We start from the raw sequence: 26,217 nt of genomic DNA, 5'->3' as shown, positions 1-26,217 counted from the left end.
AATCTTCTGGATTGGGGAATCCATAAATCTTCCAGATTGGGAAATCCATAAATCTTCCGGATCCATTAATCTGTAACAGAAATTAGGTTTTCAGATTCCGCAATCCGAAAATCAGCAATTTGTTAACAATTTGTTTCTGGAACACCTCCTCATCCGAAAAACAACATGATTCACTTCCGGATTGATGAATCCGTAGTACACTCCACCACGGTGCCCTTTTCCAAATAAAAGGTCAAGACCAATTTTGAGATTTTTAAAATTGTGGGGGTGCAGAAAGAAAAACATAGGGGTGCAGAAAGAAGAAACCATAAGATGGAATTATTAATCAAGTAAGGCAACTCAGTACGTGATAAACGAGGGCAAACGAGATTTAGATTTTCTAATTTTTAAAATTTGTTTGAGTAAAATGAAAATCTAATATGAAAAATGGATAAAATATGAATCAAAATAGAAATTATATTTAAATAAATGAATTTTTAATGAATTTGATCAATGTAAAAATGGAGCAGTTTTGACTAATTAGATTTTTTTTGTCTATCCTTAATTGGTAGATCTTAATCAATTCAAGAAAATATGAAAAAAAAATTATAAATGGTCATCATAAACTTATGTAAGCATGAGTTTCAATAAAGAATTCATTCATCACTTATGAATTTAATGGATAAATGTAAGAACAAGTAAGTAAATAAATTAAAAATGGATTAAAACAACACATGGAAGAAAAAACACACCATCTTCCATGAAAATCAAAGGATAAATGCATGAAGATTAGTCACTATAAAAAAACTTATTAAAATAAAAACGAAAACAAGATAAATGAACTCTTGAGACTTCAAATATTAACTTACAATGAAGTTTCATTCAATAGTAAAAAGTGATTATACAAGAGAGGTTGACACTCTTTTGTAAGGAGTATGCCACAATTTGAAGTGGAAAATATAGCTCTCAAGTGTTTAGAAACCCAAATGCAAACATAAGAATACTTAAGTTAAATTTAACTTAATTAATCATATGTTTAACATTTAGTTAATCTCTAATAAATCCTAGTAAATGGGTGGTTCCTAAAATTAGGAAAAGACACACATAACTCCTAAAATTAAAAAAAAAAACTCATAATTACATCTCCAAGATGCACATGTGGTGCATGAATTAGTTAAAAGTCATGTGAAGTAGTAACAATCATCATTACACTCATGATAGTGATAACTAGTCGTTAATAACTCTTCATCTTAATAAAGGAATATTCCAAAAGAATAAATAAATATTCTATAATTTAAGAGTTTACAAAATTTGAGAGTTTGTATCTTCTTCTACTTATTTTAGTCTACCTCTTGTGAATCTCCATTGGAATTTATCAATGGTGCTTGATGGATCACATCAATTTAAGCTACTTCACTTAACCATTATAGTTGTAAGGTTTAAAATGAGGAATAGTGGTAAGTTGAAGTTTTTTCACCATTCTTTAACTTACTAAATTGGTACAACTTCCTCCATCAATAATAAGGGTGCAAGTTTCTTTGAGTTTCTTTAAAATATTTTTAACGTGTCCAATCATGAGCCTAATCATTAATAAATCTCCTTCAATTGGAGATAACTTGCCCCCTTTATCACTTGAAGAACTTTCGCTGGAGGAAGAAAAAGATGAAGAATATTGTGAACCTACTTCCCTATTATCTTTCAACATTATAACCCTTTGTTTGGACACTTAGATGCAATGTGTCCAAAATCCAAACATTTAAAATATTTTGTTTTACTTGTCTTTTCTTGAAAATTTGGTTTAGATGAAGGGTCTTATGATTTAATGTGAAGAAGAAGAAGAGTGAGGAGTTTTATGAGTGGAAGAAGAAGAATGATAAGTTTTAGAATACTTACTTTGGTATGACTTCACCTCATCCTTTTCATCCTTCCCTGAGAAATTATTGTAGAAACTTCTTTTTTTAAGTTGATATTCCACCTTTGTAACTTCATGGACAAATTCTTCCAAACTTTTATAATGATATAAATCCATGACATCTTGGATGTCTTTCCTCTTCTCTCATTTTTAAGGTTTTGGATCTCCAACCTCTGTTGCTCCATTAAGTGCTAGAGTTGCTTTGTCACTTCTGGTCTTTCTATATTAACATTCCCTTGGACGGAGCCCTTCTCCTATCCTTGTAGCAAAAGACTCAAAGGGAAGATTAAAAATTATTAAACTCACTAAGTTTATAAAGAAACTTAGTTGGAATCCTCTTTTGAAGAAGAAAATAAGAGAAGTACTCATTTAATGACCTTATGATCAAGAAGAACGCTTTAACAAGAAAATAAATTCTCATTCAATCAAGGTGTGTTATAAGAGGTAAATATATAGATGCATAACTTCCATTTCACCTAAGCTACAAAAGATGTGGGACTAAAAGATCAAAACTAGGACGTTCAAGACAAGATAAGAGCGCCCAAAATACACTAAAAGGGGCATGCTTCAAATGATGTGAGACTTGAGACTCCAAGCTTTCCTTCATGCTTTCTTCAACTCTTGGACATTTTCTACTAGGTTTTTGGCCAACTTTTCACGCCCAAATTGAGGTTCAATTAGGGCCCAAAACTAGCTCATGTATGCATATACAAAAACCTACAATTATAAGAAAAAAAGGTATGTTTATACAATTTATACAATACTAAGAAGAAAGAAGAAAATCCTAGTATTTTGTCCTTCAAAGTAGTAGAGTCTTCATCATTAAAGTTTTGTCTTCTTCCATTCTCTTAGCCATGAGTTTTGAGTTTTGTGACTAGATGATTTTCATCCCTCCTTCTTAAGAAGAATTTGTCTCAAATCTAAATGATGTAGTAGTCTCTATTGGTTGACTTTTGAATTATCTTTCCTTAGGGTCAAATATGAACCTATAGTAAACAACAAATAAAATATATTTATTTATTATAAGAAAACTAAGAAAATTTTCTTATAAAGTAACAATACATTTTATTGTTCATACACAATTTATCATTTTAAGAATTAAGGGGCATTGTTTCTTTTATTTGATATTTTTCTCCACTTTATTTTTATTATTTTCTTTGTTATTCAATAAAAAGCAAGAGTTTTTTTTTAGGATTTTGGGAGGAAAAGTTCGATTCATTACCTAGGATAAGAACTGGTACAATTCGTGTTAAAAGATTCTTTCTTATCATTTCACTAAAGACTTGTGTAATTAACTTTCATTCTTTCCTAGTTTTTCTAATTCTATTATTTTTCGCTTGTTTCTTTAAACTATTTCATTTTCATTTGATCCTCTCTAAGATGTGAGAGTACCAAAAATTATTTTTCTTAACCAGTTTTTGACAAATCATATAAAAACTTATTTATGGTGATTCCTTTTCTTCTTTCTCTTTATTTTCTTCTTTTTCTTCCATTTTCACACAATCTATGTTGCGTGCATCTCAAAATATTCCACGCTTCTCTCTTTCAAACCGTCTTCCATAACTAACAACCTTACCCATCCTTTCTCGTCTTCAAACTTCACCCCTTATTATTCCTGCACTAGTGCAAAAAGGACTACTTTCGACACTAGATTCATAACGCTTTTACGGCCAGACGTTGTCCTTCAAAATGTGGTGGCATTTTTTAAATTAAATCACTATAAGAAGGTGACTATAAGGTTAAGTCGCCTTCTTACAACAAAGCGTTTGTGTAAGAAGGCGACTATGAGGTAAAACCGCCTTCTTACAACAAAGTGTTTCGTCTAAGAGGGAGGCTTTACCTAATAGTTGCCTTCTTACACGAAGCACTTTGTTGTAAGAAGGCGACTTTACCTCAAAGCCACCTTTTTAGAGTCTTTTTTATCACCCTAACTCATAGCGCGCTATTGATGCTTTCATATTTCCTTTGTCTTATGGCACTTCGTTTTCCTCTTCTTCTCTACGCTTCTTCTTCATTTTCCTCGAGCCATTGTCTTCTTCGTGCCATTGGGAGCCACTGGGTAAGTTGTTTTCGAGCTCTCTACTTCTTCTTCACCATTGTTTTTTGTTTTTCTTTGGTTTCTCTTATCTGTTTCTTTTCTGCCAAGCAAGCAAACAACTACACCTGCCTTCGCGCCAATCCTTTGTTAGAGTTAAGCAATGTCTAAGATCAAGAGGGGAGGGGTGAATTGAGCTTATCAAATTTTCGCAAAACAATCTAATTTACTATGTAACAGAGGTGAAAAGAACATATTGATATTAAACGAAACAAATTGTTTTTACAAATGAATCTAGCATAATCAAAACAAGATCAGCACAATTTAGATCAACCAGCAGCAATACCAGAACCAAATTGATTAACTTTCTCAGTTTATAAAGTTGCAGTTTAAAGCACAAAATTAATCAATTTTTACTTAGCATAAGCCATCTAGAGTAATGAACCAAATGTCACAGTTTAGTTAAAGGAACCAGTTCACCCTTCTTATCCTATTACAGATTCACACAGCAGCTTGATTTATGATTAGAGGATTGATTAACAAGTTAGAACAACAAATTTAACCAGGTCCAGAATTAACAGATGTAGTTTCAATATAACATATTCTTTTCTTGACAGATTATTTGCAATTACAAAATTAAGAGCAGGGATGAGAGAAGAAACACACAAGAATTTTTATACTGGTTCACTCATCAAGAGCTACGTCCAGTTCACCTCACTCCAAGGTGTAATCCACTAAAAACTAATACAATCAATTACAAACACACAGCAGTTCTTGAACCCTTCAAGAACCTCAACAATCACGGCTGAAAAACACTATTCCAGCATACTTTGCACTCCAAGAAACCCTATCTAGAGTGATTAACACTCAAAACCAATACAATAATGAATAAGGAAAAGATTACACCTGAAACAGTGTTGCAAGAACATAAATCAGTTGTTCTATTTGCTCCAAGACAATACCAACACCTTCATCCAGCACAAGGTTCTTCAAGAACAAGCTCACATGTATTTCACTTTTCAAAAACCTTTGCAAAACCTTTTCAATTCACTTTTACACACACAAAATGTTGTATCTCTGTTAAAACTGTGATTGTTCAGCATCCCTTTACGTGAGAAGGGCATTTTACTTTATAGAGAACAGTTTCTAACCACTTTTAAAAAACAGTTACAGAGCAGTTAGCAAAACAACAGAGATTCTGAAAAACAACAGGTTAAAAGATGATAAAGTTGCCAGCTCAGCTTAACTGAAATAACAGACTGAGTTGTTCCTTTGGTGTCCTAACAGAATTTCGAAGAGCCTTTAACAGAGAAGAAATAAACCGATTGCTTCTCAATAAAACAGATTTATTTTTGCACTGAATCAAACCATTTAAGAAAACTTTAAAAAGCTTTTCCAAAACCATTTGACCACATCATGAGCTTGATCTTACTACCTTGATTTGGCATCTAGGATGGGTCATGCAGCAAAAGGCAACCTTGACAACACACAAGCCTAAACAACAGAATCATCTAAGACATATAGCAACCTACAAAGCAAACTAGCTAACATCTACATCAAACACACTAAGGCTATGTAGAGATGAGCTTCATCCATCTTCAACAATCTTCCCCTGTTTGGTGGAGACAAAACCCCTTTGCTTTGCATACTTTGATGATCAGAACCTGCACAGTACTAACTACCAAAACCTGCACAGCAACATTTAGAAATAAAAACAGAATATAGCATTGTGTGAGTTTTGTGCTACCTCCATGCAGCTTGAACCAGAACATCAACCTTTGTGAGTTGTTTCTCTATTCTTCTCCCCCTTTAGCCTGTTCAGAACTTGCCTTTCGAACATGGATAGAGGTTCACCTCTATGCACAGGTTCATGATATGCTACTAATGCATTTTGGCTTGTAGCAGCAATATCCTCATTTCCAGAAGAGTGCACTGGTGACTCATCCATGTGCTGCACACCATCAGCATTTTCTTCTTCTTCATTGGCTGGATCAGCTGCTTCACTCTCAGCTCTATTTGTAGCATTCCTTCTAAATACCCAGCTGTCATCCTCCTTTTGGAACCCCATCTTCAGGAGAGTGGAGTTGTTTATTTCACTTGTTGCCTTAATGGTGTCATTTCTCTCATTTGCAGTGTCAACTTCAAAATAATCAATTAGCTTTGACACAAAAATAGCATATGGAAAACGATAATCTGGAAGCCGTGTGGATTTGAGCATATGCTCTACCATTGTACTCACCCAATTTACCTTGAGTTGATTCATTATGCAGTACAGCATAATCAAATCCTCTTCATGAAGAGTAGCATGATTACTTCCTCTTGGAGTAAGCTGCCAAGCAATTATGTAGGCTAGGAGTCTTGGAATTATTGTGAGATTTCCAACATGAAATCTGGCTACTGGTTCAGCAGGGTTTCTAACACAGCTCCTATAAAACTGCATTTTGTTGAACCCTTGAATTCCAGCAGTATTCCCTTTGCTTACCTTCATTCCTGAATACTTGATTCCTCCCACATTGCTCCATATTTCCCTTGTAATTTTCAGCTTCACACCTTTCACATGGGAGACCAGATGTTTGCCATCTTGAACCAGATTGTTGTAGAACACTTTCACCAAGTCTGGATAGACATTTCCAGTCATTTCTAAGAAGTTTTTCAGCTTTTGATGGTTGAGCAGAGTTTTTGCTTCAGTCAGATTTTCTTCCCTTAACCATGAAAATTCCAGCACCTTGGGCACATTGTCTTGCTTTTTGCTTGTCTCATGGATGAACCTAGTCATGGCTTCAGAATCTCCAGCAAACCATTTTTCCAGAATGCCTTGGCTACTGTTGGATTGCTCTTTGGATTTCTTCTTTCTGTGTGATGAGGATGCCATGCTTGATCTGTTGTTACCTGCACTTAGTCACCTAAAGATAAATCAGCTAGAAAAAGGATTAGTAACAATTCACGTGATCACTTCAAAATAGAAATTAAGCACAATAATCTGTTTGAACCTGGACAACACGTAGCAGAGATGAGAAGGTGTGAGAAACAATTGATTAGTGCTAGGTTTATATAGAGCTTTAACTCAGATTTCAAAAATCACAAATTTTAAAAGGAAATCAATTTAATCAGATTTCAAGGATTATGGGTTTAAAAAATCAAATCAATCTGATATGCTTCAGATTTTATTCCTGTGGTACAACAGATTCAGGTGTTGATTGGCGCAAGAATATATTGGAACCAGATTTTAGCTTGATAAATCAAATCTGTTGCACCTACACAAAATCCAATCAGTTAGGATACCCACATAATGATTTTCAAAGGCCTACTGGTTAATAACCGTAAAAGCAGTCAAGGATAAAGTGAGAGAGAGAAAAGTAAATATTTCTCTTTCCTAGTCATAACAGTGATTCTGAAACAAAGAGAAAACACAGTAAAAAAATAAAAAGTTGAACATCTTATACTAGTTAAGATTTAATACCTATTCTTAAACACATCAAAATATCATTATTTATTAACATCAAAATATGAATATTTTATACTTGACATGAATACATAAAAACACATTTAATACCTTAACACGAAAGACAAACAACTTATATTTATAAGTTTTAACCAAACAATACTATTTTATAATATTTAACACTTTTATAATTTTTTATTTAATTATTATAATTTTAAAACTTTATTTTATTTTATTTATTATTGAAATTTTATATAGAATAGTTCTTAATTTTAGAAATTACACTATATTATATTAATATATTCCAATATTTTTTTTATTAAATTTGGATTAAAATCTTAATTAAGACCTTTACATTTAAATGCTCTAACATGATAAATTGTATTGCAGTTTAAAAATCATAAAATTTTAAACCTAATTTAATTTCACAAAATAAACTGTACATCTACTTATGCATATTCTAGTTTATTTATATTTTTAAATCTGTTTGAATAAAGTTCTTCTTATAAACTAGTAGTAAGAAAAATTATAAAAAATAATAATTTATATTAAAATTAACTTTTGCACAAATTTCAAATAATTTCTCTAATTTATGTATAGATTAATTTTAATTTATAAATAAATGAATTTGTTTTTTTGTAATTATTTTCTAGATGTTCTTATTCAATGGAAGAGGATCTACAAGAGCCCATAAATAATAATGTATCGATTTCTGTTACTGAAAGGTAACCATTTTTAAGAATTGAGTTGAACATGAATCTGTTATTCCCTCTACTCTGCTTTTTGTTGCATCAAAAAGTATATTCTAGTTGCTGGTAAGTAAAATCATTTTTCTTTTTTTCAATTTTTATTTCGATAACTTTTTAGTTCTTTTTCTATTTTTATACGTGATACACCTAGTTTATGAAAGTGGAAAATTAATATTTTAAGATTTTCAAGTTTTAATCATTATTATAAAAATATTTTTATTATTATCTTTCAATTTAAATATAAATAATATAATATTACTATTATTAAATTTATGTACAACTATATATATATATATATTTATTTATTTACATTGATCATCATCAACATCCTTATTATTAATATCTTATTCTATTTTTATTTTAATCTTTAATTATTATTATTATTATTATTATTATTATTATTATATAATTTGTGAAGTTATGGGTCAAGTCCGACTATGAAATATACCGGTCAGTTGTTGATTATAAAGAGACAAATTCTTCCTACACCCAACATTTTTGAACCTCCACCAAATACAATTTTAAAATTTCAAAAATATTCTTTATTTTAGAAATGAAAATCTGGAATAGAAAATAATACATTCCGGAAAAATAGATCTGAAGATCTTTTTGTGTTCCAAAAATAAAAAATCAGAAACAAAAATCAAAAATCCATTCTAGATAAGAAAATTCGTAATACAAAAAATAATACATTAAGGGCATTTTTGTCTTTTCCAATAGATTTGGGTGCAGTTATATGGTGCAGGAAGCAATTGCCTTATAAAGAAAGAACTGGATTTAAGTTTAGTCTCATTGGCTTGTGTCTGGAGTGTGGTGTCATGGGTCAAGTCAACTATGAAATAAAAAAATAACTGGGTTTAAGTTTAGTCTCATAGACTTAGGGGACTGTGGTGTTATGGACAGAGTCAGATGTTGTTACAAGCATATCATTTACCAATCTGTGTATTTAAGGACATTAGTACCGTATCAACACAAATCAAAGGATCTTGAAAAATCATCCTATTTTGTTACAAGCATATCATTTACCAATCTGTGTATTTAAGGACATTAGTACCATATCAACACAAATCAAAGGATCTCGAAAAATCAACCTTAAATAGGAGATGCCTTAATATATTTATTACCAAAAAAACCAATAACAAGATCATACAAGACAAAATGAGAAAAACCAATAACAAAACCTCATAGAAAAGACAAAAAGAAAATTTTAGAGAGAGAAATTATACCATAGTTAAGAATCTTTATACTTTTTGTAAATACTCTAGTGCTATGGTCTGAAACATAATTTTTATTCAGTTTTCAATTAAATTAAGTTTTATATTAATTTATTTCATTGAAAAAAGTTATTTTAATTTACTTAATTAAATAATTGAATAAAATACAATCATTTCACGCATTTGAAAGCTAACATGCTAGTTTATTAAGATATAAAACTAATTTGGAAAAACGAAATACCATTCATTAATTTAATAAATAAAATTGATTTAAGCAAAGAGTTAAGATGGTATTTTTTTTACAAATTTGATAAACGGAAATTACAGGAGGAGTTAATCCGTGAAGTCATAGAGATTAAATTTGATTTGATAATTTATTGTATGATAAGGTGAATTAATGGACATTAAATTGTATGATTAAATGAGGTGAAGTAAGTGAGAAATTGAAAAGGTTGATTAATTTGTCTAACTGAGACAGGGTGAGACGATGGGTCCGGTCCACTTTGGCATAGAAACTATGATTTTGGTTTGGTAAATGGTTAGATAATGCATGAAAGTGGAAAAGTAGTGAGAGAGAGTTTATTATCCAGGTAGCTTTTGATGTTAACCCAACCCCGTGACCTGACCCCCCGAGCCCCCCCGAGGCACTACACAAAACATAATTAAAAGGGAAAAACATAACCACCCAATGCATAAAACAGAATACCGATTTAACCTTTTGGAAAAGGAAAATCAGAAACTTACTCTCTCCTTTCTTTCCTCCTCCTACTACACGACCAAAACTATGCCATTACAGGCAAGACCTAAAGTTTGAGACACATCGCACCAAAACCTAGGTAGAATCAACTGCTATACCACCTCGGTTCTCTCAACTCACAACACAAGAAAAAGCCACACTTGCTCATTTTCATTTTCATTCTCATTTTCACCTGCTTCAAGATGCCCAGGCCTGGCCCAAGACCATACGAGTGCATGAGGAGAGCTTGGCACAGCGACCGCCACCAACCCATCAGAGGTTCTGTCATCGGACAAATATTCAGGTTTTTTTCCTCCTTTTCCTTAATGCTCTATTCCTTTCCTCGGATTCGTAATCGCGCTTCACCTCTTCGATTAGGGTCGCCACCCAGTTTCACTCTCCGTCTACTAAGAGCAACAAGGAGTGGCAGGAGAAGCTCCCCGTCGTTGTACTCAGAGCTGAAGAAATCATCTACTCCAAAGCCAATTCCGAGGTTCTTCTCTCTGTTTCAACCAAATGCATGTCGCACTTTCTTAGATCTTTTTTCTTTACTTTTCGTTTCATTTGCTTAGGCAGAGTACCTCAACCCCGCCACGCTCCTCGACCGCCTCAACGATGCCATTGACACTATCATTCGCAGAGAACAAACCAAGGAGACCGGTCAGCTTCTGCCACCATGTATCGAAGGTACTCCAAATACTTTTTTCATCTCATTTTCACATTTCCCTTCAAAATTTTCAAAATCTGCTTCTGTCATTTCGGAATTATAAAATGCGAGCGTTTTTTTTTTTTTTTTGTTAGCTGCACTTAACCTTGGTTGCAAGCCAGTGAGAACATCAAGAAGTGATAGGCACAATAACCCCAGGACTTACCTTACATCTAGGAATCAACAACACCCTCGTTCTGTTTCTCCCGAGACTGTTGCTGGCAATGCTTTAGCGTTTCTTCCAGTGTCGGATTCTGGCCAGCAGACCAGCCGAACTAGCTACTCTTTGTTAAACAATTTTGCTGCTGTTCACCATTACCAACCCTTGGCAGTGGAAACTAACCCCTCATTGAACTTGGGTTCGGTTTACCCTTTATGTTATGGTGTTGAAACCCAAAAGCCTCGACTGCGGATCAACAACCTAGGGAACACTTACTCTGATACAATCTTTGTTGGCAGACCAGTCATTAGTCCTGCCTTGGAGCCATCTAGAATGGATCCATTTGAGACCTTGTCCTGTGGTAGAGTCCATTATTCTCCAAACAGAATTGTGAAAGAAACTGCTTTAAGTGTTGCGGAGGAGGAGTCGCCAGCTGGGGAATGTGATTTGTCTTTGAGGTTGGGTATATGTTTGCAGACTAAAAAAACAAGTTCAGCATATGAATTAGAAGATCTCAGGCTAAGAGTTTCTCAGGAGGCTGGTAAATTTGGCCATTCATTTCAACAGATCAATGAAGGGTACTGTTTTTACCCCAGAGGAACTGGTTATGGTGCCATTTAGTGCATGTTTTGGGAACAAGCTTCATCTGGGGAACGTAATTGCTTTTTTATTTTCCTTGGGAAAAATAACAAAAGTGATTATTTCTTCAAAAGAAGTTAAACCAAATATGCATTTAAACCATGATGTTGAGGGTGATCAGAACAGGGGCAACTTTTCAGAAGGGCAATGCTCTTCTAGGTAGAATTAACGGGCAATTTTGTGGGCAATGACAGTTCCGTCCAATCTGTTTACTGGTAGAATTACTGGGTCAGGTTTGTAGTTTGTCCTTCTTGTTGTAGCATATATGCTTTTGCAATTCTAGTTGATCCATGATGTTTGTCCTCTCACGTGGATTATCTGTTTGTAGCTCTGCATGTAAAAATTTAGGTGGTGACATTGATTTTCTCTATCATTGCTGCAAAATTGATCTGTATATGAATGTTAGCTTGCTTTGTTTTGTATCTGCATGGTTCAGAAATTATCAAATTAGAGAAAGGAAAGAGAAACAAATGTCTTAATGAATGTTTAAATTGCCCAACTTAATGTGTGGCCTGATTGAACTAAAAAATTGTGGGGCAAACATATGACAGATGTACTATATATTTCTGCTATCTGGACCTCTTAAATCCATATGGTAATGAGTTCAATCTGCTAACTGGAATCACTTTTCAGTTACGATTAGCTCCCTTAATCCAAGGCTTTGCTTTGCAGAATTATGTCTAATGCAAATGATCAACCGAGAAAGAGGCCATAAAGTGCATTTTCCGTTATAATCAGTAAATTACAAATGTAAAATAAAAACAAATTTTCATTTTTGTAGTACTTAACAGGACTTAATTAGATGTATGGCAATATAGAACTGGTGTTTTAAGAGATTAAATATTCTTGCTCTTTCTTACGCGTGATCTCATTAACACTGAGAATGCCAAATGTAATTGACAACGTTTAATGTTTGAAGTCAATCAATCGGTCGTGTTATAAAGGATAAATCAGGCCTCATCATTGATGCATTTCAAATTTCCCACTGTGCCCGATAAGACGCAGGGCTTTTGATCATCAAACTAATTAAGAATGAACAATGGCAGTTGCGGGAGCAGAGTTTGATTCCTACATGGAATTCAACTCCTGCCTCTCCGGTAATAGTAATCTCAACTTTTTCAAATGCAAATCCTGTGCTGGAATGGCAATAGGCATGGTTTTTAAAAACTCTTTAACTCGAGTTTGTGTTTTTATTCCCCAAACAAGTAAATTCGGTAGACTCGTGGTGATGGTGAATTCGGTGAAGTTTTTGAATTCGTGAGTCTGTCACCGAATTGACGAGTCAGAGGGTTTTTGGCTTAAACCCAAAAACCTTTTTCGTTGGCGTTAGGGTTCACACGTTTGAGGTTGAGTTTCGTTGTTCATTGTCATGGTCACTCGCACGCCTTCTTCTCTGTTCGTGCAGTGGTGTCGTTCGTCGTGCGGGTTTGCAGTGGTGTGCAGGTTTGCAGTGGTGATCTCAGGTTAGAGCAGTTCTGTGTTGCTTGCTTTGATGCAAGGTTTTGTTTTTAAGTGGGATAAAATGTTGCAGAGGGGAAACCTTGAAAGAAATTTTAATTGGGTGCATGTGCAGATTGGGATAATTGGGATTTTTTTCAATAAAAAAATTTAATTGGACAGATTGGGAGAAACTTATAAATTATAATAGGTATTTTTTTTAAATTTGGCAGACTAGAACACTACGTCAGATTGTGAACTTTTTTTTTCAATTGAATTTTGTTTCTAAATTAAGAATACTTTATTTTTGAAATTCATGGTCTTTTAATGAATGTTTGGAACTTTTTTTTCAATTGAATTTTGTTTTTAATTTAAAAATATTTTATTTTTGAAATTCATGGTCTTTTAAGAATGTTTGGAAACTTTTTTTTTCAATTGAATTTTGTTTGTAATTTAAAAATATTCCTTTTTGAAATTCATGATCTTTTAAGGAATGTTTATATGCTTTCTGTGCACTTAAACCATTGGAAAATTTGCTTAAAGCAAATGATTAAACTTATATAAAGTCCTATAGGTGATGTTTGTATTCATTTTAATTTGATTATAACTGGAGGTTCTTATCTTAGAATGCATAATCTTTTAATGCTGATTTTTATGCTCTATATTATCGAAGTCTAACTCCAATTCCAATTCTAATGACAAGGCAATGCTGATAGAGCGTGTAATAATAATTAAGATTATAGTCTCGAACGTGTAAAGATCATTCTGATGTAATAAAGCAGATTGAATCTGTTGGATTTTATTCACTTAACATTCCCAAAATGGTGAAGTGAGTTAGTTGATTTAACCCACTAATTCATTTTGTCTTATCTATTAACATCGCACCTTCAAGTTGGTACAAGGTTGGTTTCCTCGCTGCTTTGGTTTTCCTACCTAATTTATCTTTAGAAATTTTTCTCTTTAACTATTTTCAATTTTTTTTTATCTTTATATTAATATTTTATTTTATTAGTGTATTATACACCGCGTCATTTTTTTTATTTTTATTTTCTTTTAAATATATTAAAAATAGTTATGAGAAGCAGTTTCAAAAGTATGACTTTTTCTTTTAATTTAATTTTCTAAAATATATCTCTATTTTTTCAATTTTCTAAAATATATCTCTATTTCTTCAATTTTCATTGACGATTGTTGTTTTTTAATTTGAATTTTTGGGATTTGATCACCTTTTTTTTCTCTTTACTCTTTCTCACTTTATATCTCTTATTCCTCAAATCTCTTGAAACCCAAATAACATGACTTTCATGCTTTCTCTATGTTTCTCATGCTCTCCGCATCTCTCATACATACGAATACACATAAATCTATATTTTATTTTTTAAATAAATATAAATACACATAGTAAATAAAAAATGCAGATGCATACGTGTGGGAACGGTTCTCCCCTAGTGTATATATAAAAGAAATTATATTTTTATATTAGTGAAAGTGAATAATATGTATATGTGAAAAATAAAATGAGTAAAACATGTTAGAAAATAAATTACTTTTTCTTAAAATATTTTCCCTTTATTTTGATATCTAAAACTAGATTTTGATGGGTTAATTCTTCATTTGATGGCCTACCAACTCTTTTACCTTTTTACCTTTCCACAAGTTAACATTTTTATTCAATTCTACAGTTGTCAGCAAGTTTACTCTTCACGTCTTGTTTTGGATTGGTTTGTTTATAGTTTAGGTTTTAGGATTTAATAGATTATTTCTTTAATTATTTATTATTATTATTATTATAATTTTAAAGTATCTATGAGTTAGTGTTTGTACACACCAACCTTAAAATATTTTATTTTTTAGGTGATTAACGTCCATACCAAACTCTTTTTTTTTTTTTGTTCATTATGACTAATTGTTCTTTCAATCTTTCAGGTATGAATTATAATTGTTTTTTTTTCATATGTTTGGGTTCTGAAAGAACAACAACATTTTTCACTCAATAGAGTTACGAGTATAAAGAAAATCCAAGGTGAGTTTTTTCGGCTTGTAGCTCATAAAAGGCAAGAAGACCTTGATAATATTTTAACTGTAAAAATACCAAATGTATTTTGTATTTCATGAAAAAAAAATGAAGACAACATTTAAATTTAGATATTGCAACCCAGCTAGTTAAGCATAGAATTCAACTCATTAAGCTATATTAGTCAATACGTAAGAAACAAATACAACGATAAAATATTTTCCTCCCATAATTAACACAAGAATTTTTCATAAAAAAATATCATTGACATGAAGAACTTTTTACAGTCTATGTCCAGTGTTCAGAAAAGAAAATAACAAAAAATACAAGAAAAGAAAATACACAGAAAATAAATGCAAATCAAAGAAAAGACATAGAAAATAATTACAAATAAAAGAAAATATACAAAAATACAAAAAAAAAAAATACACATGAAAACTATAAAATTAAAGTAAATAAAAGTAAGATGAAATAAGAAAAACTTGGCCTCAAAATAAGTTCTTATTTAAAGTATCCAATTCCTTCTTTCCATATCCATCTGCCTAGTTAATTCTTCTTTAATGTCACTAGTTAATTCTTATCAAGTACCTTTATTTTAAAACATACCCCATTTTTTTTGGGATGTTGAATGGTTTAGAAAACATCAAAATTAACATCTTCATCGTGTACCTTTAATTTGAACTTATCATCATCAGCATTAATAAGGACTTGAACGATTATCATTAAAGGTCTTCCCAAAAAATGAGTACTTATGAGTCTTCCTTTATGTTCATGATAACTAAATATCTAGGAAAAATAAAATTTTCAACATTTACCAACATGTTTTCCACCACCCTATAGGGGAAATTTGAGCTATATGTTCTCCATTTGAATCATGTGGGTTTGAATTTTGCCTCTTTTATTTTTGAGAGCGTGGATAATCAAATTAATCTTAACCCCAAAATCAAGTAAATGTTCTCCCATTTGAAAATTTTCCTTTAGTGATAAGAATCGTGAAGATCCAAAGATATTTCAACTTGGGAGGTAAATATTTCTAAATGATAGCAGTGTATCCTACTTCCAATTCAATTATGTCCTCCTCAACAAGTATTTTATTATTCACCAATAGCTCTTTCATGAATTTTTCATATTGTAGACGTTTTCTCCAATGCATTAGAGAAATATTGATTTGGAGCCTTTTAAATATATCCATGAAATAAACATACTATCTCTCACTATCTTTCTTAGTTGACACTTTACGAAGATCCTTACCAAGTACTTCACTCCTTTTCTTTTCTCTCACCCATTGGTATTTTATCTTCCTTTCACGCTTGTCTTTGTGTTAGAGAAAAAGTTCAACACCCTAAATTTTTTTATTAAGTGTTGAAAACATCTAAGTAGAAACGTGATCATGCTTCGTCCATAAAATGATATCTTAGTTCATCAATAGATCATGTAAGACATAAGTATTTCATCTAATGGACGATACAACACTATGTCATCTTATCTTTATGACTAATAAGCATAAATTGATGCTTAGACGATACACACATGCTATTAGTTAACCTTGTACCTCTCGAATATCTATGCGCTTATTTTATGTTGCAGGAAATATTTGTTATTTTCATCTGCCAAAGAGATCCATATGCAAACACAAATCACATCAAATTATCTCTTGGATAAAGAGATAAAAATGTTTTTCTTCAACAATCCCCTGACAACAACATTAATAATTCTAGAAAGATTATCTGTTTCATACAGCTATGTACTTTAATCAAAGTTAAGTAAAGGCATAATGCTTAAGAAAAGATACGTAAATCCAACTTTTGAAAAGTTACGTAAAATAAGAAAAGGGCATTTAATGTTGCATAGAGTGCATTTAATACATCATTCACAGTGAAGCTCATCAGGTAAAAAAATGACATTTAGAAGAGTTGAAGTTGTTCAATGACTAGAAACAAATTTATAATGGCTACTTTCTTAAGAGCCTATATAAAACAATTTGAGAAGAATAAGATATAGACAAACCACATTGTATTATGTTGAAACTTTGCTGAAATTTTTGCGTCCATTAAAAAGCTTTATAAATAACATTGTTTGTGTCTTATTAGCTAACTAGAAGAGAGTGTACAAATATAATATATGTCAACAAACAATAATTCTCTCTAGTGAGCATTTGTGTGATCTCTTAATCACTACTTACACCTTTCACGTATTCTAGTTAGGAGTGATTTTTTGACAAATAATACTTGGTTATTAGTCCAAAGTGGTTGTTGCTCAAAGAATACTCATTTGAGCAAGGAATGACTTGTACAAGAATACTTATTTGAGTCAGGAGTAATTTATGAAAGAATACGTGGTTAAGCCAATAATGTTTTGTACAAGAATACTTAGTTAAGTCATGAATGACTTGTGAAAGAATACTTGGTTAAGCCAAAAGTGACTTGTAGAAAGAATACTTGAACGATGTTAGCAAAGAGTGGCTACGAGCCTAAATAATACTCGTATTGTACTTTGCAACATTAGACTACTTAGTGGAACTCAATTTGTTGATTGAGAACTAAATGTAGTCTGCATAATTATACGAATCGGTATAAAAATACCTTATGTATTTCTCCTATTTCTCCATCTATTTATATTTTACTTTATTATTATTTGTACTAACTTAGGAATGAGAGTTATTGTGAGAATACATTTTTAAAAAGTTTTAGCCAAAAAAATTAGTTAAGCTATAAAATTGCTTCTGTTGCACTCTATCATATGCAAAAGCTTATGTTTGATCTTGAGGCATACAAAAAATATCGACAAAATAGCCATCATTAGACAATATTTACGAAAAGATTGTTGTATTAAACACTTGCATCTTACATTATCTGCTATTTTGTATAACCCACTTTCTTATAGACCAATCATGTTCATGTTCATGTTTTACACTTTATTGTGGAAACACTTAATCAAAATTAGGATTGTTGGACTTTAGGCCAAGAGTTCTCTATTTGAGGAAGAATTGTAATAAGTGCACTCTCTAACATGTGTCAAGGAAATGTGAGATACTTTGGTCCAGGCTCATGAGGGTCCAAAGGAGGTTAGATGAAGCAAATTAATGTTGCTGAAACATCAATATAAGATGTTCATGATGGAGGATACAAATGTGGTACTTTCATTTTCTTTGTGATTGTTCTTTTGGGTAATCGAATTCAAGAAACCAGATAAAAAAAACAAATCATTTTAGGGGTTGGAAATCTAAGAAAACTAAGACATGTATGTTCTTAAAATACCAAGGAAGTTCAAAGAAAATAAAAAATAAAGAAAGATTTAAAAACTAGATGAACTAGCATGTCTCTTGAAAACTTTAGTCCCAATTTTTTTAAATATTTGCCTATTGAATGTTCATTGGAGTTCTTTAACTGTTTTCATCATTTTTTGTGGGTTTTGTTATATGAAAGTTTCTTCCATATATGAAAGTTATCGAGATGATTTCTACCACCAAGAAAGGAGAGTTGCAAGGACGGAAAGACATACACATGGGGTTGGAGATAAAAAATATTCAATACAAATAATGTTAAATTTCCTAGATTTATAGGTAATTCTAATCTTAATGTTTACATAAAATGGGAGATGAAAGTAGATCAAATTTTCTTTTCTTATGAATATTTGAACTTGGACATTATTAAGTTTTCTTCTTTATAAATTGATGGTTGTGTCTTGTTTTGGTGGATCCAAGGGACTAGTGATATTGAAAAATGCAAGATGATGTCAATCATAACTTGTAATGCTTTTAAAGATTGTTCGAGAAAAATGTTTATACCCACGCATTACAAGTCAAAGGATGATAAAAAAAACTTCAACTTACAACCCTTTCTCATGCTAAACCTTACAAACTGCAATGGCTAAGTGATGAATGTGAGATTGATGTGAACCAACAAGTACTTGTATCCTTTTCCATTAGTAAATTTTATAATAAAATTGTATGTGACTTTGTTCCTATGGAATCAAGCCATTTGTTATTAGGAAAACTATGACAATATGATAGGAATGATATACATCATGGTATTGTTAATACCAACTCTTTAATGCACATAGGACATATAAGATAATGTTAAAAACTTTATCTCCTAAAGAATTCGATAAAGATTAAATTGTGATGAAGTTAAAGATATAGAGAGAGAGAGAGAAAAGAAAGAGATAGAATTGAGAGAAGATATTGTTATTAGGAAAACTATGACAATATGATAGAAATAATATACATCATGGTATTGCTAATACAAACTCTTTAATGCACGTAGGACATATAAGATCACGTTAAAAACTTTATCTCCTAAAGAATTCGATAAAGATTAAATTGTGATGAAGTTAAAGATATAGAGAGAGAGAAAAGAAAGAGATAGAATTGAGAGAGGATATTGTTATTAGGAAAACTATGACAATATGATAAAAATAATATACATCATGGTATTGCTAATACCAACTCTTTAATGCACATAGGACATATAAGATCACGTTAAAAACTTTATCTCCTAAAGAATTCGATAAAGATTAAATTGTGATGAAATTAAAGATTTAGAGAGAGAAAAGAAAAAGATAGAATTGAGAGAAAATAATTTGTCTCTCTAAGAAAATAAGTTCTACATTATCCAAAAAGGTAGTCACTAGAAGACAATCTATATATTTTTCAATTTCTAAGCATTTAGATTTATTTATTATTTTTTTTCTAAGATATTACAAAAAGTAGAAATACGTTGGAGATAAAACTTCCAAGAAATCAGACTACCTCATGAAATTCTTAATCTCTCTCCACGACCTAACTTCTTAAGTTCTATACATATATAAATATGTGACATAGGGAACTACCTATTTGTACTACCTTTTTACAAATCTTTCCACAGTTAATTAATCTTTTTATCTATTTTATTTTTAAATGGAGATTTTATCTATGTTAATTTATCTTCATTCTTTTTATGTTTTACCTTTATCTCTAAATTACTTTTTAATTAGCTTTTTTATAACTTCAATTTATAAATAATTTTATCTCATAATTTAAATAATGGAATGCAAAATTAAATATACTTAAAATAATATTTTATCATAAATATTAAAAATCAATTATTTACCATATTATGTAAAAATATTATCCTGCACAAGTTAAGACAAGAAGAAGGACAGGTGGCTTAAAGATAGAGCACCGTGACCCTACTCAGTGCCTCTTACAATACGAGCAAAACTGCTTCTCCACAATTTCTTTTCTGGTGACTTCGCATGTGTTCCATCTCCTCTCAACCCTCTTCTTCTTAGTTACCTTTCTCCTCTTCATCATCCCAAACACAACACCAAGCATTACAATTCCCAATTTCAGAGTCACTGGAATTAAAAAATAGCAATAAAAACAAGGTTAGATTTATTTTTCTTTGTTCTTTGGCTCCGATGTCCTGTGTTATTATTTTCTACCACTTTTTTTTTAAATAAGGGAATTTTTTCTGTGTGATGAATTTTGCAGGTAAAAGATGGCGAGCTTAGTGGAGCAAGAGGGTGATGCTAGTGAGGGAACTTACACTTTGGAGCTGCCTGCTCCACCTGGTTGGAAGAAGAAGGTTTACAACTGTTTCTCTTTCTGTTATTAATGCACTCTTTCGCTTTGACTATTTCGTTGAGTGGGATTCACTGCTTAAGTCACCTTAATAGGTGGGTTTTGTGCCCCGTTCTTGCTTTGCCTTCAATGTGGGTCTTTTTTTTTTTTTTTTCTTTCTCGCCATATTCGGACTCCACTGCGTGATTTCAATACTCCGACAATACATAAATTAGGGCTTTTTGTACCTTTGGCTAGTTTGTGTTGAATTGTCTCATGTTGAATAAAAGTGCTTCAAAATTCTCATGAAATACACTCAGAAAATTATACAACAGACGAGTGTCAAGTGTTTGTTAGGGTTCTGTGGTCTGGCCCAATATTTTCTATATCTGGAAATGCGTTTTGATTGATTCTATTGTGGGTCTTATCTTATGTGATGTATCCCACATATACTCTTATGTGATATACTGCATTGGTTATTAGATTTAAACTTTTAGAGGCTGTATGCCACATTTCTATTGTAATGTTTCTTATGAAATCATAGACTCATGTACATGCTATATCATTAAAAAATATCATCAATTTTGAGTAACTTTATTGTCATCTAGAATTTCTATGTATACTCTATGATATGAACTAAAAAAATGTTTCAGAAAGCAATTTTGGGGTCGGCTGCAATGCGCCACTTTTTGAGATTTAAAATGCTGATATGTATCCTCTGTATTCTTCTTTCTTTCCTTATTTGTTTCTTTTATGTTCTTTGTTGCTGGGTTATTTAATGAGAAGCTTGCTCCTCATGTGATATCCCTAAAATCTGCAGTGAAATACCAGATTCTATTAGTTTGTCAATAATACTATTGGGATGATATCTGAACATGATTGGAAGATACCCTTTAAAACTACCTACTTTATACTGATGTTGTATTACTATTAATGATGTAAAGATTGGTTAAAGGTTTAGAAGAGAGGGTGGATCTTTCCACTCAAACTTCAAGAGGCCCAAGAGAAAGTTAGGAGAAAGAACCTTGCACCTATGAAGATTTGAATTGGGTTCTTGGAATGTTTATTATGACTAGGTTTGGTTCTGTCAAGGTCTTGGGAGGTAAGTGATGACGTCTAACCAAGGATTAGGGAGAATGAATTGTTTTTGACATGTCCACTGAATGATTAAGAAAATAGAAAACATGGAAGGAGATCAGATAATGAAGAAGACACCACAATAAAAATTGATTAATAAGTCAAATAAGATTTGTCACATTGAATTAGCAATTCATTAGAATCAAAAGTTCTACTCAAGAATCTAAAGAGAATTTTTCTCACAAAGACTACTAGGCTCATCCACTAATTTTACCTATCCAATAAGGAATCTAATTAACTAATAAATATAATGTCCATAAAATCCTCTAATTATAAAATATAAGAATAAATACAAAGGCCTGATAAAGACACAACACAAAAATAATCTTTTTATTCTAACTCAAGCCTTCTTCTTGGTCTTTTATCCATGCACCTATCATACTAAGAATTCTGACTTCGGATTTAGTTTTTTATTACCTACAAACATAAAAAAAAAAAAAAACCTACAAACATAAGTGTTAGGCCAATGTTAAGTGATCTAAAAAATAAAATCTATCTAAATTGAGATTTGAATCGTATGAGAGACAAATATCGTATTATCAATGTGTTTGTAGACCTTTTTCAGGATAAAACGCACCCTATAAAAAAAACTCAAACAATACTAAAATTAATGGACTATTTTCAAGTTTCACAACTAAGTCAATCCAATGCAAATATTAGAAACTTCCTCAAAAGCAACAAAAAAAATCTAAGAAAAATGTTTTTTAAATTCCATACAATGTTGGTTAAATTTAAGGCTAAAGGACTTGGTATTTAATACATATTCATCCATCATCTAGCTTGGTTCTTCTTTTATCTTCCTTTCTTCTCCAAATTATTTTGCTATTGCTCCTTAATATACAACTCTTTCCTTGGGCAATAAAACAAAAAGATTTATATGATTAGTAATTTCAAATATAAGTTAGATTCATAATTTGAAATAGAAGAAGTGATCCAAATTTTGCAGTCCCCTTTAACAGAATCTTTTTCAATAATGTCACTAGAGGACTTTAAAGTAACTTTTCCACTTCTCTTGTTTTTTTCTAACTTTTCTTTTTCTTCTTTTTCTCTAAACTCTTTCTCTTCCCCTCTTTTCTTTTTCCTCTTCCTCCTTCTCCTTTCTTCAGTTTCTCTTTTTAGCATTTCCTCGTTTTCTCTAAACTCTTCTTTCATTTCCCTCTCTTTTTCATCAAGTTCCTTCAATTTTTGTATTATTTCTTGGTATCTTCTTTCAAATCTTTTTTCTATCTTCTCTAATTTTGTCATACGTCAAATGAAATTGTCAAGAAAAGTAGTGGACCTCACCACACTTCTCATGTGTTTACACTCTAATGGATGGTTCCAGTGTGTTTACACTCAAATTGGCTTTTCAGTAATGCAACACTCTTGCCTTTTTCCTATTGTTCTCCACTTAAGTTTCTTATGATAATCAATAAATCTATAATTAGGAATTACTTTTAAGAGTGGCAATCACAAAATTTAAAACATAATTTTAGCACCAATGTTGAAGATCTCACATCGACTAGAGATTAGGACATTTCATTGTATATAAGTGGGTGCAAACCTCAACCCTATGAGCCAGTTTTATGGGGCTGAGTTAGGCCAACAAAAAAGTAGCAAAGAACAATTTGATTATCAACAAACAAGACAAACATGATTCCTATGGGAGAAAAAAAATTAGAGAAGACATTTGACGCTGAGGATAATTGACACCTTAGGAAAACAAGACAAACAATTCGGTAACCAGAAGATACACTAGAGACACTACTAGAACAAGGAAACTTAATTAAGATAAATTGAGTTCACTAGGTCCAGAAAATTATAAAAAAAAAGCTTCAAGAACTTAATTACCCCAAATAACAAATCTTCTAAACCAATTTCAAATGTCACCGGTTCTTCCTTTCTTTTTAACATCTACAAATTTCGGCCAGACATTATATAAATTTCAGCACCAAATCAACCCCCAATTCAAAAATTTTAACTCTCAAATTTGGCTTCAAACAAGCAGTTAATATTAGGGTTTTTGTAACACCTACTTGGCAGCCAATGTAATGACTTCTTGCAGCCTTCAAGCAATCAAGTTTCTATGGCTTTTTTTTGCGTTTTTTTTTTTTGTAGAAACGGGATGTTAGCAGCCCTATTTCCCACTAAATTGATGCCCAAAAACTAGCACTAGTAACAAGCTCTTATACCAAATGATGAGGTTTCTTCTATGCCTCTGAATTTCAGATCTAAGACATTACAAAACTCAGAATTGGGTGGTTCTAACACGAGGTGAAAGTTCACGATTTGATTTGCAATTTTGACCCCTAAAACACTAAAAAGGGCTTTGTAAAACTCAAATTATGATTGAAAGTAAATTGGAGAAATATGAACCCTAAAATTGCAATATTGGGAATTAAAGATTCTAACTTGTACAACTGCAATTAGAAAGAACGAGAATGTAAGGGTAGGTGCCACAAACAAAAAGATGTTTGATAAGTCTTGAGGATCGTCACAAAAATTAATAATTTCTTGATAAGATCAAATTGTTGAAAGAAGAACCCTAGCAAAGAAATTTCTCACACTCAGTGATAACTAAAACATGTTAATTCCATTCATTCCCAAATTATTTACACAATTTAGTTCTCTTGCACTTGGAAGTAAATACATGAAAAAAAAATTCCAACATTGCAAGCATAACTAATATGCCTAGCTGGTTAAGTGAGACATAAATAAGCTTGAGGCTAGGGGTTCCAATCTTACATTAATCATTTAATATTGGTTTTTTTTTCTGCACCTCCATAGCTTCACCTCCTTACATGGATTTTACAATCCAGTATACACGAAAATAAATAAATAAAAAATAAGCGAACAGAAAATGAACGGTAAAACACCATAAAACTTACATCCACCACCATCACCGGCAACCAAGAGCACTTGAAAATAAAGAACACACCCCACTCTCCATCAAACACAAAAACCCATACATATACTTAGGAGGGTAGAGTTGGAATTAAAGAAAAAATATGGAAGTGTAGGGATAAGGTACATAGGTGCAGGGAGAATTTGCATTAATATTTTGTACACCTTTTAGCTCTTGCACTTATCATGGACAGTCTAATATTTAATAAGCCTTGTATTAGGTATTGGGCTTCCATCTGGTCATGGGTTTGGGCTTGGTGTTTAATGTTCACTTCAAGTTTGTTCGCCTTTCTTATGTCTTGTCCCTATTCCTAACACAAAACCTCAACCAAAATCTTGTATTATGATTGTTATTTTTTGCTTAATTTTTCCTGTTAGATGATGATGATCAACAAATTACATACTGTACTTCATTGCAGTTCATCCCAAAGAAAACTGGGACTCCAAAAAAAAATGAGATTGTGTTCACTTCACCAACAGGAGAGGAGATCAATAACAGGAAGCAGTTGGAAAAATATTTGAAAGCACACCCTGGTGGTCCAGATGTATCAGAATTTGATTGGGGCACTGGTGAGACCCCAAGAAGGTCTGCAAGAATCAGTGAGAAGGCCAAGGCAGTGTCTCCAACAGAAAGCGAACCCCCAAAGAAACGTAGTAAAAGAACACCAGCTTCACAAAAAGAAACTTTTCAGGAAGAAAAAGAAGAGGACACAAAGGAAACGGATATGCAAGCAGCTGATGATATCACCAAGGTTGATGAAGATATAGAGAAGGAAAAGAATGCGGTAACGGAAAATCAAGATGACAAGAGTGCGGAGGATACAAATATCAACAAATCAACTCATCCTGGAGATGCTAAAGCTGGAGAAAATATTAATGACGAGGAAAAATCCAATGCTGATGGAGAACTACACGCATTGGAAGATAAAGTTGTTAACAAAGGAACTGAGGGTGCTGAAGTTTCTCTGAGAAAAGATGAAGAAAAGATTGGGCAACCACACGAAGAGAGAAAAGAATATCACAGATCTGGGGAGCCAGAGAAATCTGAAACATGCACTACTGCTGACAAAACAGTTGAAGTGGAAGGTGTGAACAAAGAGGAATACATCAAGAGTACTAGTAAACTTGAAGAAGTTGAGAAAATAGAAGGAACAATAGTGAATAGTGAAGAACATGAGAAGCTTGATGAGATAAATAAGAAGGTTGAAGCTGAGTTGACTGAGAATGGAAATCATGGGAGTTGAAGTGGTGAGGTCAAAGGCTGGAGCAGGCAATAGATTAATAAGCTCTAGGCGTCTCCTCATTCTGACCCTTTTAAATCTGTTTGATGATGACTGTAGTTTATGTTGATGTTACATAAATGATTGTTTATTGAAACTACAATATACAGTTATAGAGCATAGCCATGTAATAGTTGTAGTGTGTAGTTGCTGTTGTGACATGAGGTAAGATGTATGAATTATTCTATTTTTAAACCTTTAACTCACAAAAATCTGTTTGAACTTGTTCTGACTCAAAGACTTTTATGTGTGTCGAGTGATTAACTTCTCCCTTGAATTAGCCCAAAATAAAATTTGATCTCTTTTTCTCTTAATGGGGTTTCTTTTTATAGACGATACTAGACTCACATAA

General features: G+C 32.0%; 2 protein-coding genes across 2 annotated transcripts; both read left to right on the top strand.

The window, feature by feature from the left end:
* The first annotated feature begins 10,021 nt into the window (after positions 1–10,021).
* On the top strand, positions 10,022–11,994 carry LOC137821673 (uncharacterized). The gene is made up of 4 exons (XM_068626383.1): positions 10,022–10,371; positions 10,446–10,560; positions 10,640–10,754; positions 10,869–11,994. The coding sequence occupies exons 1-4, from the start codon at positions 10,271–10,273 to the stop codon at positions 11,552–11,554; spliced, it is 1,017 nt and encodes a 338-aa protein (XP_068482484.1). The 5' UTR covers positions 10,022–10,270; the 3' UTR covers positions 11,555–11,994.
* Positions 11,995–20,178: 8,184 nt separating this feature from the next.
* Positions 20,179–26,089, top strand: LOC137820996 (uncharacterized). Its single transcript, XM_068625380.2, has 3 exons — positions 20,179–20,390; positions 20,497–20,590; positions 25,005–26,089. The coding sequence occupies exons 2-3, from the start codon at positions 20,504–20,506 to the stop codon at positions 25,827–25,829; spliced, it is 912 nt and encodes a 303-aa protein (XP_068481481.1). The 5' UTR covers positions 20,179–20,390; positions 20,497–20,503; the 3' UTR covers positions 25,830–26,089.
* Positions 26,090–26,217: the final 128 nt, after the last annotated feature.

Source organism: Phaseolus vulgaris, chromosome 9, assembly GCF_051622355.1.
Source record: "Phaseolus vulgaris cultivar YP4 chromosome 9, ASM5162235v1, whole genome shotgun sequence".
NCBI lineage: Eukaryota > Viridiplantae > Streptophyta > Magnoliopsida > Fabales > Fabaceae > Phaseolus > Phaseolus vulgaris.
This window is presented reverse-complemented; position numbering and strand designations above follow the sequence as displayed.